Source organism: Pipra filicauda, unplaced genomic scaffold, assembly GCF_003945595.2.
Source record: "Pipra filicauda isolate LSUMZ 115617 unplaced genomic scaffold, ASM394559v2 scaffold449_size645428_pilon, whole genome shotgun sequence".
NCBI classification, from domain to species: Eukaryota; Metazoa; Chordata; class Aves; order Passeriformes; family Pipridae; genus Pipra; species Pipra filicauda.
In genome coordinates, this window is record NW_024104586.1 from 191,121 (window position 1) to 202,272 (window position 11,152).

Here is an 11,152-nt window from a genome sequence, read left to right on the forward strand (position 1 = left end):
GTGAGGTGAACTTGGGCCCAAATCCCGGCGCTGCACTTTGCTCTCCGACTGCAGTGACCTCATGCCGGCTCCCTGGCAGTGTCTAAAGTCCAGGGAGGGGGTGCTTACCCGCCTCCCACCCAGGGCAGCTCGATCCCACTGCTCCCTGCTCCCGAGGCTCCGGGGCTGGACTGCAGCATGAGGCTGCTGCTCCGGGCAGCGCTGCTGTGCCTCTGCCTGGGGCCGGGGCAGTGCTCCGAGGGGGCAGCACGGGAGAGCACCGGCCACCAGGACCCACAGGCAGAGTCATCCTACTCCGACTGGGGCATCGACACCATCCGGGACGGCTTCGAAACGGTCAACAGCTACTTCGACTCCTTCCTGGAGCTGCTCGGGGGGAAGAACGGCGTCTGTCAGTACAGATGTCGGTACGGTGAGTGCCCTCACTGCTGCTGGCTCCCTCTCCTTCCCTGACCACAGCCAGCTCTGCTCTCCGTGACCTGCCCCTGCTGTGCTCGGCACAGGGACACCGAGCCCTCCTCCTTCCCTGTGCCCAGGAACAGCCCGAGCCCAGAGCCCCCGGGCACGGTGGCAGGAGGAGAGGACGCAGGTTTTGCAGGAGGGGCACACGGGTACCCAGGCTGCCCGGCTGCCTGGAGCCCTGAGGAGGGACAGGGTGGGCAGAGAGGCCCCGGAGCGCAGGCTGAGCCCGCGGCCCCAACCTCAGCAACTCCAGGAGTGCCCTTATTCAGCAGCTGTGAGCTGGCCGACGCCGCGGGCTGGAGGAGGGGAAAGAACAGGGAGGGGACCGGGGGAACCTTTAGTACCCGCGGTGGAATGAGGCAGCTCTCGCTTGCCTTGGACTTTAGAGCGATTTACCAAAAAGGAGGAATTTGGTTTGTGCCGGGGGCAGGATGAAGGGGGTCTCAGGGAGGGCAGAGCAGGGCACGGGGTGTGCAGAGCTGCAGGTCTGTGGGGTGACAGACACGGGCAGCACCAGCCATCAGCAGGGTACCCGCTGAAACAACCTGCTTGGGAGCAAGCAAGGAGGCTTCCTACAGACTGTATCCTCTCCTCGGCCTCCTGCAACTGTCCCCACAGCAAATCTTGTCCTCTGTCACCTCAGCCTGCCCACCCACAACAGCCTGGCAGCCCCTTTCCCCCAGCTTCATCCCACACCCCTAGTGACTGCCCAGCAAGGTGCTTGTGAGCACAGAGGGATTTCAACCCCTCTCCTTCCCTGAGCATCGGTTTTCACACAAACACTCCATGTTTTGGGGAGATCCCACTGACTCTCTTTCAGCCTGGATGCATCCCATGGACTCCTGCCCCTCCCAGCCAGGGTGCTGGGAGAAATAGCTATTGCAAGGATGACCTGAGCCCACTGTCAGGGGCAGAGGGGGCATGCTTAGCCAAAATGGGGCCACAGGGAGGTTAAAATCAGTCTGAAAGTTGTTGAGTTTCTTGTTCTGTTTCTGAATAACGTGTATATGTATCTGTCCTCCCACTCCTGCCAGCTCTGCTCCTCAGGTCCCACGCTAACACCGAACAAGGGGGGCAGCAGGCTAGGCAATCCCCCCCATGGAATGGAGGGAGTCAGGCACCTCAGCCCCACAGTGGCCCTGGTCCCTCAGCCCAGGGCCCCACAGCCCCCCCAGCTCAGGTTGCCTCTCTGCAGCAGCTCAGGAGGGCCACTGGTGTCCCCAGCGTCTGGGGGAGGCAGCCCCCACACACCCCACAGCACGAGGCCATGTGCCCATGGGCAGCCTGTCCCCATGTCAGTGTGGCAGTGACAACCTCCTAAAGGTCCACACCGTGCTCCAGATTCAGAGCAGAAAGGGGCTCGCCCTTCTTAATGCAAAGGTTGAACCCCCTGGGTGGGGAATAACGTGGCTGGGGCTGCAGTGGGCCTGAGGCAACACTGCTGTTCAGAGCTGCTTTCAGGGAGTCTCAGGACTCACCAAATCCTGGAGAAGTCATTGCTTTTGGACACACCCCGAGGCTCTCCCTGCCTCTGTCCCTGTGAAGAGCACCTCCAGAGAGCAGCACAAAGCCCTGCCCGCCACCCGAGAGCATCCTGTGTCTCACTGGAGCAGCATTTTACCTAGAAAAGGAACAAGCACATCATTATCCCAGCTCTCATCCTCTGCTGAACAACTCATTAATCACTGGCTGAAGGAGGAAACTATTGAAACACTCCCCATGTGCCTCCAAGGGTCCTGCTGGACCCTTCCAGGACCGTTTGTCCGTGCCAGTCTCTAGCACAGACATTGCAAACCGTGAGTGCAGAAGATGCCAGGATGATCCCAAACCAATGAGATCCAGCCTGTGCCCAGAAGAACAAACACAAACCATCTTTATGCTGAATCAGGGCCCAAATGCTTTTCTTCCCCAGGCACAAAGCAAAAAATTATGCCTTCTACTTTCTTTCATTTCAGCCAAGAAATACCAATAATAGCTTATTTTGCCCCAGTAAAGATCAGGACTCACCTCTGATTGCCACATCCATCTTCAGCTGAGCACATAGCACTTGGCTCTAAGACTCTCCTGATTTTTCAGCAGCTAGTGAGGTCTGAAAACAAACAACTTGATGGATTATTCCCTTAAATCAGGACATTAGGGTTACACTGGCATTCACCGGCAAACAACTGCTCCTGCTTACAAAGAGTCTCTGGGCATCTCAGGGGAAACAAAGAGTCTGAGCTGGGAGTAAAGCCCTTGTAGCTTCCTTCAGCTCTCTGACCAGGCAGGACTTCAATGCTTTGCCCAGTGTTTGGCCCTGAAGGCCTTAAGATGAGGAGGCACCTCCAGGCTGTGAGAAAAGAGCCTTCAAAGTCAGGCTCTCCAGCACTGCACTAAAAGGCTGTGGCAAGCAGGGGAACCTCTGCTCAAAGCCTGCCTGGGGCACAGAAACAACAATGGACCACCCAAAACTGCCAGGAGCCCCGAGACCATCTATTCAGGCAGAAACACACTCACCTCCCCCTGCCAGGGTCCCAGCACTGCAGTGTGTGGGACCTCCTGCATGGCCAGCAGCTGCTCCAGCCAGCTGGCTGCTCTCCGGCCTCTGGGGACAGCTACAACAGCCTGGAGACCTTAAAATGCAGCAGGGAGATTCAGCTTCAGCTCCAAGGCTCTGCCAACAAGGCAGTGCCCTGGAATATATTTTCTTGACTGCAAGAATGGGCAAGCAATAAGTGGTAACAGGAGCAGGGATTTGATGCTCTTGGAGAGTCGGGAACGCCTGGTATTTCTGATCTGCTTTTGTTTTCCTGTTAACTAGAAAACAAGGCATGGGAGAGAGATTAATAGTGGTGTAAGAGTTCACAAAGAGGCACTTTACAAATTATTAAGCTCTATTTTCAGAGAGGAGGGGGCAGGTTTCCTACAAGGGCTCATCTCAGAGGAAGTTCAGTGTTTTGTTGATCACCACAACTCTCACGTGAGGGTTTTTTCCTCAGGACAACTTTCTAGGGCATTCTAACAAGCTGTGACTTCAGCTTAATGGAAGGTTTGCTCTGGAAACAGTTATCTGCGGCTTGGAACTAGATAATGGAGCTTGGAACTCTCCATATCCCCAAACAGTCTCACCCCTGCTCTGACTTACCTTATCCCATTATTGGCAATGTGCTGCAGGAACATAACTTAATATTACAAGCAAGTCATTCCAATTTGACTCCATCCTGCAAAACCCACTGTGGATTTTGGACTTTGCCTCCTACCTCAGCTCAGGAACATTTGAATTCTGAGTCCCAATTCTCATCCCCTTCCAAAAGAACAACAAGGCTCATTTGGAAGGGGAAAATTGACCGTTGGCATCTCACAGCTGGACAGGATTTCAGTTTCTTCTTTATTTGTTGCAAATCTGTTATTTAAACTAAACCACCCTGACAATTTTTACCTAAGCAGGTGCTGGGAACACTCCTACATAAGACCTTTCAAGGCATTTGGCTGTGAGGTCTTCTCAAGAGCACAGTAGATTTATGGCTATATTAACCACTGGCATTTTAGGTACCTCAACACAAAAAAGGGGAAGGAGTCTTAAATAATTATCAGTGCTGACAAGGAGAAAGCAGTGGAAACTGAGTTTAAAAGAATCCGACCCTGTCTGAAGGGCTGAACTAGATCCATTTAATGTCTATATAAATTTTCTAGCAGTGCTCAGGGAAGTAGAAACTTAACCTTTGATGTGACAGACTTACAGAAGACTCAGCTCACATGTCTTTGTTGGAAAATTCACACAGCTTACAATGTCTTCCCAGAGCAGTGACAGGACTCAGGGAACGGCTGGAGCTGTGTCAGGGAGGGTTAGGCTGGATATTAGAACAAGGTTCTTCCCCCAGAGGGTGGTTGGCACTGACCAGGCTCCCCAGGGCAGTGGGCACAGCCCCAAGGCTGCCACAGCTCCAGGAGGGTTTGGAGACAGGGTTGGATTGTTGGGGTGTCCTGGGCAGCGCCAGGAGTTGGACTCGGTGACCCTTGTGGGTCCTTTCCAACTGAGGATATTCTGTGACAAATGTCTTGTTTTAACACCTCACTCTGCACTGGAGATCCCCCTTTTACAAACCCAGCTGGGACTGAAAGAAGCACTGAACACACACTGAGGGAGAGCACAGAGAAACCCAGCTCCCTGAGGGGGTCTACACAACTTCTCCAGGGGAGAATCCTCTCCCACCCTTAAACACACTCCTTGTGCAGCAGGACCAAGGCACACAGGCAGCCTGGAGATGTGTTCTCCCCAAACAGGGGGTGTTGGCTTAGATGGAGATGGGGGTGAGGTGAGGATAACAGAAAGAGGATGAGACAGGGCAGGGAATAGCCACATCTCCTTTCCACACAGATGGTTCCCACCTCAGTCCTGAGCACCCCCCCACACACCCAGAGTGCTCTGTCAGCCATACACAGAACTCCAGCATGGCTGGGACACAGGAGGGCTGCACACCTTCAGAAACCAGAATGAAATTATTAAAACGCTGCTGAAGCTACTTACTGTTTGCTGGACTCTTTCTGCATTAGGTAAATAATTACTCATAGAGGGAATTCTTGCTCCTTTATGCATATTAAGAAGCAGAGTGAGGGAGGTGCAGGGATTAAAGGAATAGAAACGATTTGCAAAACGTGGCAGTGCATCACCATCTGCAGAAAATGGACCAAGAAGACCTGCTCAGAGCCAGATCAGACATGCAAGGTCTAACACAACTTTGTGGAGCCCCGTAGCACACCAACACCAAGAAAGAACTGAGGGTGGAAAGAAACCCCTTGCTAAGCTAGTGGTGTAACTCCTTGCAGGAGTTAAAACCCCACCTGGGTGATCCCAGCTGTGCAGAGCTCTCAGGAGGCACATTCCTGGACCGGAATGAAGTGTTTGGGGATGCAGACCAAAGGGGAGCTGTCTGCCACTCCTTGCTTTGTGGTGCTACCTCTTGGGAAGACAGGCTCTCCTAACCCTTCTCCTTTCTTTTCCAGGGAAGGCTCCAATGCCACGACCTCACTACAAGCCCCAGGAACCCAACGGCTGTAGCTCCAATTTTCTGGGGCTCAAGGTACCCGAAAGTGTATGTACTGAAATGGGGCAGCTCCCTAATCACAAAACCAGCCAATAATTCTGAGAAGAGAGAAGGGAACATGTTCAGTGCTGGGAAGCTCGGTGACACTGTGCACACAGCAATACCTGAGTGCATCCTCCACCCCTGGCCCTTCACCCCTCCCAGGCTTTCTGCCTCTGCCAAGCACTGAATTAAACACACGGGCATTGATGCTGCACCTGCCTGTTATTTTAAAGGCAATTAACGAAATCACATCGGAGTCGCTGGGAAAAGCACTCCCAGGAGGCTCTCAGAGCAGGAATTCCCCTTTAGCTCATGCAGCCCATGAAGTCTGCAGCAATTAGGCAGATTCCTGCTCTGAAAGCCCCTCTCTTTGCAGCCCATTTTGCATGTTAGGTTTAGTCCCTTAAACTCTATTTCATTGCAAACCTTGTGGGTATGTCTGTGGTAGCTCCTCCTGACATGGGCGATCACGGGCACAACGAAGGAACAATTCATCTCCTAAATATTACATGAGGAAGGCCAAAAAGAGGAATAATTTATAACAAGCTAACGAGTCCAATCTCTCCAGAAGACAGGCCTTCTGCCCCCTCAGTCCCACGGTTATTAGCTAAGCTTGCTGTTTACTCCAGGAGAGCAGAACTCCCCTGACCACGCCGTGTTTGTCCTTGGCCTCACAAGTGCATCTCTGAGAAATAAGTCATTAGAAACACCTATGGCAGATTTATTAGGCCAAAATGCAGGACTTGTTACATTTTGGGAAAAGGAGGAAAAAGGGGCTTTTGCCACTGCTGGCAAGGACATGGAGCTCTCTGATGAGCTCGGACAAATGAAAAACAGCAAATGGTTGTGGAGGGGCTGTTTCCCCCCTCTCTACCAGAGGGGACAGAGAGGGAAGAAGGGAATGGGATCTACCCTGCACTGAATCTGCACCACTGCCACCACTTTCTTCAGATGGTGAGGGAGCATCCCACGTTCCCTCCTTCTGCCCCAGCTATCCGGGGAAATTTCTGGAGAAGGGACCAGCTGGGCTCTGCAGCACCTCGCCCCATCACAGCTGTGTGAGCCTGAGGCCAGGACACAGCCCAGGGACACTTCTTTTCTCTTTCTCCAGCTAGATTTGGGCATCCCTGCCATGACCAAGTGCTGTAACCAGCTGGACATTTGCTATGACACCTGCGGGGCCAACAAGTACCGCTGTGACGCCAAGTTCCGCTGGTGCCTCCACTCCATCTGCTCCGACCTCAAGCGCAGCCTCGGCTTCGTCTCCAAGGTCCAAGGTGGGCTCCTCGGCTGGCATTCCCTGGGGAGGGAACCAGAGGTGGCAGGGAGGGGAGGGTGAGGGCAAAGAGCCCTTTTTCCTTGCCAAAAGAAGCAAAAATCAGCAGTAGGGAGCAGCACTTCTGCCCTGTGCTTGTCACTGGTGGGTCAGGGATGGGTGAGAACACAGAGATTTGCCCCCTCTGCCACACTTCTGTCCCGAGACTGGAGACCTACAGGGATTTTGGCATTTGGAAAACATTACAATGTAGAAAGGAAAAAAAAAAAAACCCACAAAAAAACCTGGGAAGTAATTCCTCCAAAGCTTGGATGCCCTCCCAGAGAGTTCAAACATGGGATACCAAAAACCTTCCAGAGCCACTAAAGCCACACACTAAACCTGTCCTGTATGTGGCCAAGGGCCAACAAACTGGGAGAGCCAAGGACAGGACTCTCCGGGATGTGGTTCCCAGATAAGAGATGCTGATGGCAGCAGGGACACACCACAGTGTGGGTGGTGGCTGAGCCAATGCTGAGCCATCCAGGGCAGATCTGGATTGCTCAGAAGTGCTAATGAAAGCTCTAGTGATGTGTCAGCAGTTCAAGTGCCACCCTGGTTTTGCCTAAATTTTAAAAGACTCATTCTGCAAGTCTGAGAAGAGCTTTTTGGTAAGGGCTGTGTTTGGTAATCTCTGTTGATGCCCTGCTGTAAGGTGTCCTTAAATGTGCATTTGTTTTCTGAAGGTACAGCCTGATTAGGACACATGGGAGGTCTGTAACACCAGTACTAGTGCAGATGGCTCCCCACCGTGTCACTTATCTGGGATCCTCTCCACTGACTCACCAGGAGCCCAGGGAAAGCAGGCAGGGGAAGAGCAGCTGCACTCCCTTCGTGTGGGCACAAACATCCCAGCTGCAGAAAGTGCCAGTTTGCCAAAGCCTTGGTTTTACCACTGACTCATCACAGCCTCTTCAACTCCCAAAGGAGCAGGAGCTCTGAGGTGCTCGGAGAGGCTGAGATGGGAGAAGACAGTCCCAAAGGCAAGGCTTTCCCAAATTTATTATGCATACAACAATCAATGTTATGCCAGAAACCCTAAAGTCCTAATAATAACCAATTATTTACTGACAAGCAGTTTCAGGGTTGCTTTTTGGGATGAGGAGGGGCTAGCAGTCAGGCACTCAGCTGTTCCAACTGTAGGAGGATTTTTCCTGCTGGCATCATAACTCTCCAAAAGCACAGCAAGGTTGGTTAATAGTGGCTATAGGCTAAACTGAGGGGAGAGGGAGCCAGGAAAGGCAGTCACTTTTGCAGTGTGGAGGTCTCCTGGGAAATATGCTTGGTAAACAGTGCTGTTTGCAGAGCCCCAGGTGATCCATCACCCAGTAAAGCCTGAGAGAGGCAAGAAAGGAGGGGGTGAGAGGGGAGAGAAGAGGGAGAAGAGGAGCCCCCAGTCCTGCAGAAGGAACCTCGGGGTCTATAAGGATGCAGTTCCCAGGGGGAGGATGAGAGCCCCCAAGGGGCAAACCCCAAAGCCCAGGGAGCTCAGTGGGGTGCCACCACTCACCTGCCTGGCCCTGCCCTTGTCCCCAGCCTGCGAGTCGGTGGCAGACACCGTGTTCAACGCCGTGTGGACGCTGGGCTGCCGGCCCTTCATGAACAGCCAGAGGAGCGCCTGCATCTGCAGCGAGGAGGAGCGGGACGAGCTGTGAGCAGGAGCAGCCGCTGCCGAGGGTCCCCTCTCCACACAGTGACTCCTGTCACCCCTGGGCCGCGCCACTCACACCAACACAGCCCGTGGGCACGGCGGGGACAGCCTGGGAACACGGGGCAGCCGTGCCTGCTGTCCACCACAGCAGCAGCCCAACAGCCCTGCTGCCCCTTTCCAAGGCCAGCAGCCTGGGAGATCCGATGCCAATCTTCTCCGTGGACTGACCAGGGGAGGCAAGCAGGATGCAGTGCTGGTTATAAAAAGGGGCTTTACCTTGAACACACATCTGTTAGTTCCTCCCACCTTGGAACTCTCTAATTTGCCATGCAAGGCATTAGGTTTCTGCAACCCCTGTGAAATTCCGGGTCCATGGACATGCTATTTACATTTTTCCACCACTGGTAACAGACTAAAGAAGGGTAATTTGCTTTCAGTACATTGCTCACACCCATCCCTGACATTTTCCATCCCATCATTGCACACCCTGACAACCCTGCATATTTAAATATCTGGTGGATCCTAAAACAATCTAAAACACCTGGAGATTTGGTACACACGAGAAGGACCTGAGGTGTTTGTGATAAAGGCATAATTCATATTTGGGACCAAAGCCCATCACTTCTCAGATGTGAAATCCCAGCCCTCTCCCTCCAAGTCTCAGGAGACAAAGCTGCTTTTCTTTGGCAGTGTCATCCACATCTATTTAATTATTTTCCTCCTACACCATCTAACAAAGCTTTTCCCTTTGGATCCCTTTTGACACAAAATGGCTGGGTATCCACTCCCATCTTCTGCACGAGGGAAACAGGAAGCTCACAGTGGCCTTGGATGAGATATTCCAAATTCTGGAGGCTTATCTGTCAGATGACAGGGCTGACGTGCTACCTCTGTGGGGCTGCTATCAGCAGCCTCAGACACCGCTCCTTCTAAAACGTGGTTAATGCTCCCATCTGTTATGGGGAGCTTTTATTGCATGCAAAATTAGAATTTAAAGTGGTATATGGCATTTCATCTCCACACAGCATTGGCAGACAGCTTTCAGCTGGGTTTCTCGTTGGAAGGAAGTTGTTACTGGGCGCTCGTGCCGTGCCACGTAAATATTTCAGCAGCTTCTGCAAACATATTTATGGTTTTCTTCCATCTGCCACGGAGAAGTTAAGGCTGCAGAAGGGTGATTTAACCAGAGTGGAAAGAGTCTGTCAGTTACTTTTCTTCTAGTTTGGGTTTAAATGTGTGCACGGAGCTATAAATTAATTAAGCTCCATATTTCTGTTCTCGCCAGTCGTCTTTGCTTCCCAGAGAACAGCAATGAGATGTTCAACTGGCCCCAAACAGGCTGAGACAACGAGAGCCCACTGGTATCCAGACCAGGAAAATGGCAGTGACTGCATGGGGTGTTTTCCATTATGGAGGACCTTAATTTACACTGATCAGAGGCAATGACATCCTTTCCCAGCTGGGCTAATGCCACTGGAGAGGAACATTGCTGTGTGTGTCTGTCTGTCCAGACAGGCTTGATTATCCATCCTTGCCCAGGGATGGGAAGGAAACGTCCCTCATTCCAGACACTTGCCCAACTTCGCATTTTGTTGGTGAAATGGTGCCTGTTGCCTGTTTAAATGTGAACATACTCTTATGATTAAACGACAAAGAAATTAAAGTGTCTACATTGTCTACACTCAACAGCCAACTGGCTGGCAAATGTCTTCAAATATTTTACAGTTCAAATGATATCAGAGTAAAGGCAAGCAACTGCTGGTAGGTGGTGACATACACTGGAGAAATCAAAGGGTTCTGAACAGAACCTCTCTGTGCAGACACTGATGTGTTGGAGACGCCACTAACATAAATCATAATTTCTTCATGTTTCAGACCACCATTCACCCCCAAACCCTAGAGCCTGCTGCATGCAGGACAGCTGCTGAATAAGTGCCTTTTCCCCTCTGGTAATTTGCAAAACCCCACGAGCAGCTCTACAAGGAAATTTTTGAACCTCCAAGTGGAGGCAGTGACTTGAGAAAACCGTCAGATAATCCCACGTAGGAGAAAACCAGTGCATGAACTCCAGTAAAACTGCATTAAAACCAAAAATTGCTTCCCCTCCACACTGCTATCCAGTGGTGTACGGCCCTGGAAGCAGCTGATCACAGGATTCTCCAGGTCAATGCACAGACCTTGGGTCACCTTCGCTCCCGCTCTGCTCTCGACAGGAAGATGACACTGTGCTCACCCCGTGGCTTCTCGGGGGCTTCGTGTCTTGGCAGGATTATTTTTCACCTCCTGCTGACTTCAAGCCATTCAGCCAATGGGCCCTCCACAGACAGCAATCTCTGGTTCCACTGGAGGCATAAAAGCAGGGACTAGGACCTCAGGTAAATAGGTGTTTATACCTGGATATTCCAAGCCATAGATACCTTGGATATCCCAATCTGGATTTCTTAGCTAAAGAGCTGCAGAGCAGAAAAGCTGCTTCACATGAACTTGCCAGGAAGAGCTAAATAACGTGGACAATAACTGAAATAAGCCAGGAAAGGAACCTCTCCCTCCATCACTCCCCCACATCCCTTTCACATGAACAAACAACACCAGTTCCCTCTCCAGAAGGCCCCAGATCATTAATTTAATTTCCCAGCACTTGTTTTATCAAAACAAGTA

At 51.9% G+C, this 11,152-nt stretch overlaps 1 protein-coding gene across 1 annotated transcript; it reads left to right on the plus strand.

Annotated features, from left to right (window-relative positions):
- Positions 1 to 161: 161 nt before the first annotated feature.
- PLA2G12B (phospholipase A2 group XIIB) lies at positions 162 to 9,977 on the plus strand. Its single transcript, XM_027711070.2, has 4 exons — positions 162 to 412; positions 5,446 to 5,534; positions 6,640 to 6,805; positions 8,380 to 9,977. Exons 1-4 carry the CDS (start codon positions 178 to 180, stop codon positions 8,496 to 8,498), a joined length of 609 nt encoding a protein of 202 aa, XP_027566871.1. The 5' UTR covers positions 162 to 177; the 3' UTR covers positions 8,499 to 9,977.
- The last annotated feature ends 1,175 nt before the right edge of the window (positions 9,978 to 11,152 follow it).